Source organism: Trichinella spiralis (assembly GCF_000181795.1).
Source record: "Trichinella spiralis strain ISS 195 chromosome Unknown Scfld5056, whole genome shotgun sequence".
In the NCBI taxonomy this organism is placed as follows: Eukaryota; Metazoa; Nematoda; class Enoplea; order Trichinellida; family Trichinellidae; genus Trichinella; species Trichinella spiralis.
The window spans coordinates 1-1,728 of NW_003531995.1; the positions used below are offsets into that span (position 1 = coordinate 1).

General features: G+C 56.0%; 3 protein-coding genes across 3 annotated transcripts; all 3 read left to right on the forward strand.

The window, feature by feature from the left end:
- Positions 1–33: 33 nt before the first annotated feature.
- Tsp_13153 (conserved hypothetical protein) lies at positions 34–560 on the forward strand. The gene is made up of 2 exons (XM_003366983.1): positions 34–106; positions 127–560. The coding sequence occupies exons 1-2, from the start codon at positions 34–36 to the stop codon at positions 558–560; spliced, it is 507 nt and encodes a 168-aa protein (XP_003367031.1).
- A 57-nt stretch (positions 561–617) lies between these two features.
- On the forward strand, positions 618–1,124 carry Tsp_13154 (conserved hypothetical protein). Its single transcript, XM_003366984.1, has 2 exons — positions 618–764; positions 816–1,124. The coding sequence occupies exons 1-2, from the start codon at positions 618–620 to the stop codon at positions 1,122–1,124; spliced, it is 456 nt and encodes a 151-aa protein (XP_003367032.1).
- A 207-nt stretch (positions 1,125–1,331) lies between these two features.
- On the forward strand, positions 1,332–1,709 carry Tsp_13155 (conserved hypothetical protein). Its single transcript, XM_003366985.1, has one exon. The coding sequence runs from the start codon at positions 1,332–1,334 to the stop codon at positions 1,707–1,709; it is 378 nt and encodes a 125-aa protein (XP_003367033.1).
- Positions 1,710–1,728: the final 19 nt, after the last annotated feature.

Consider the following 1,728-nt stretch of genomic DNA (forward strand, 5'->3'; position numbering starts at 1 on the left):
TTTCGTTCTGCAACGCTCGGGGAAGAGCGTTCGATGCGCCTCCAAGTGAGAATTAACCACTGGATCGCCAAATATGGTGAGCAGGGCCAACCCGAAACAGACGCGAGTGAGCCGATAGATGTCAAGAGTGCCACTACGGTCTCTCCATAAGAAGCGGCAGAAATCCCGCTCGTCCTCGTGCAGTCCCACCTGCAAATACATCTTCGCGATGTCTGATTGCAGAGCGACTCGATACCGTCGAAATCGCAAGAGGATCCCCATCAGGTCCGTCTGCACTTTCGGGCCGGCGTCAAGGTGATCATTCAAGGAAGTTCCTTGATATTTTGCCGAACCATCAAAGACGATCCGAGCCTTTTGCCCTTCTGGCCCTTGCTGGTAAACCACATGGTGGGGGAGATACCATGTTCGACCGCTTTTCCCTTCGTCATTCACCTGCTCTGCCCAACCATTCTTCAGGTAGTCCTGGAAAATGGAAGCATACTGCTCCCTTCGGACTGGATCTTGGGCCAAACGACGCTCCACCGCCCCTAACCGTCTTCGTGCTAACTCAAAGTTGTTAGGGAGGTTCATCTCACCGCTTTTCTTCAACAGCCGGACGGAATATCTTGTTCCGTCGAATGAAAGACTGTCCCGAAAACTCTTCTCCTGCTCCGACATCTCAGGATCGCCCTTCGAACCAACTCCGATCTCCTCGATCTCCCAGAACCGCCTCAACGTTCTGTCGATGCCTTGATCCACTGACGCACAGAGGGTGGTTGTCATCGGTGATGAAGGATTAGCGATCACGGGACCACAGATGATCCATCCTAGCACAGATTCCACTGCGACCGGATCTTCCGGTCCGCCTCTTCGAATTTGATTCCCCAGAAAACGGTAATAACTGTCAATGCCAATCACCACGTCCACCTGATCTGAGTCGGGGCAGTCATCCATTGCCAAGCCCAATGGACGCAGGTGTTCCCAATCATCGGTTCGCAACCGAGTATTGCAGAGATTGTTGCAAAGCTTTGGCATCGTCAAAGCTTGAAGAGGATGACGTTCTGCCGATCTGCCATCGGCTCGGCCCAACCAGAGTTTCACGAGCTGTGCATCCGGGATTTCGTGGAGGATTCCGCCGATCCTGACGAGAGACAATGGGCTGGTCTGCCCAACGAGACCCAAGGCGGAGGCGAGGTCCTGCCTGACAAACGAGCGCTCTGAAGCGGTGTCCAGAAGACAGGTCACTCGCTTTCCCTGGCCTTGCTCGCCATAGGCCACAGCTCGAACCGTCTGCAACCGAGAGGTCCATTGACTACTCCTGGTAGCGACGTTGGCGTGTACAGGAGCCGAAGATGGTTCCTCAGACCTTACGATCGTCTTCTGCTCAGCGACCGATCTCTCTGACGCCGACGTGCTCGGAGAACTTGCTGGAACAGGCTTTCCATCCGTTGTCTTCCCTCGATGCTTGCACCCTGAAGCGTAGTGCCCAGGCTCCAGGCAAGCAAAACATAGGCGGGCACGCCTTGCCAACTCCCGTCTCTGATGGGGACCCGCTCGAAGCAAGCTCGGGCATTGCTGCGGCAGATGCTGCTTTTGACAAATGTGGCAGCTTCGCTCGACGGCGGCGTGCAGGAAGGTGGCTGATCCTCGCGGTGGGCTCTCAGGGCTGTTCCGTTTCCGCTCACCACCCGACCGACGTGCTTTGGTCGTTTCACGCGTGGGCTCCTTAGACCTCCGCGAGGCCCCAGG

Coding starts and splice junctions, on each gene's coding strand:
- Tsp_13153 (XM_003366983.1), top strand. CDS start 34: ATGCGCCTCCAAGTGAGAATTAACCACTGGATCGCCAAATATGGTGAG.
- Tsp_13154 (XM_003366984.1), top strand. CDS start 618: ATGAAAGACTGTCCCGAAAACTCTTCTCCTGCTCCGACATCTCAGGAT. Junction 765..815: donor ACAGAGGGTGGTTGTCATCG/GTGATGAAGGAT, acceptor ATCCTAGCACAG/ATTCCACTGCGACCGGATCT.
- Tsp_13155 (XM_003366985.1), top strand. CDS start 1,332: ATGGTTCCTCAGACCTTACGATCGTCTTCTGCTCAGCGACCGATCTCT.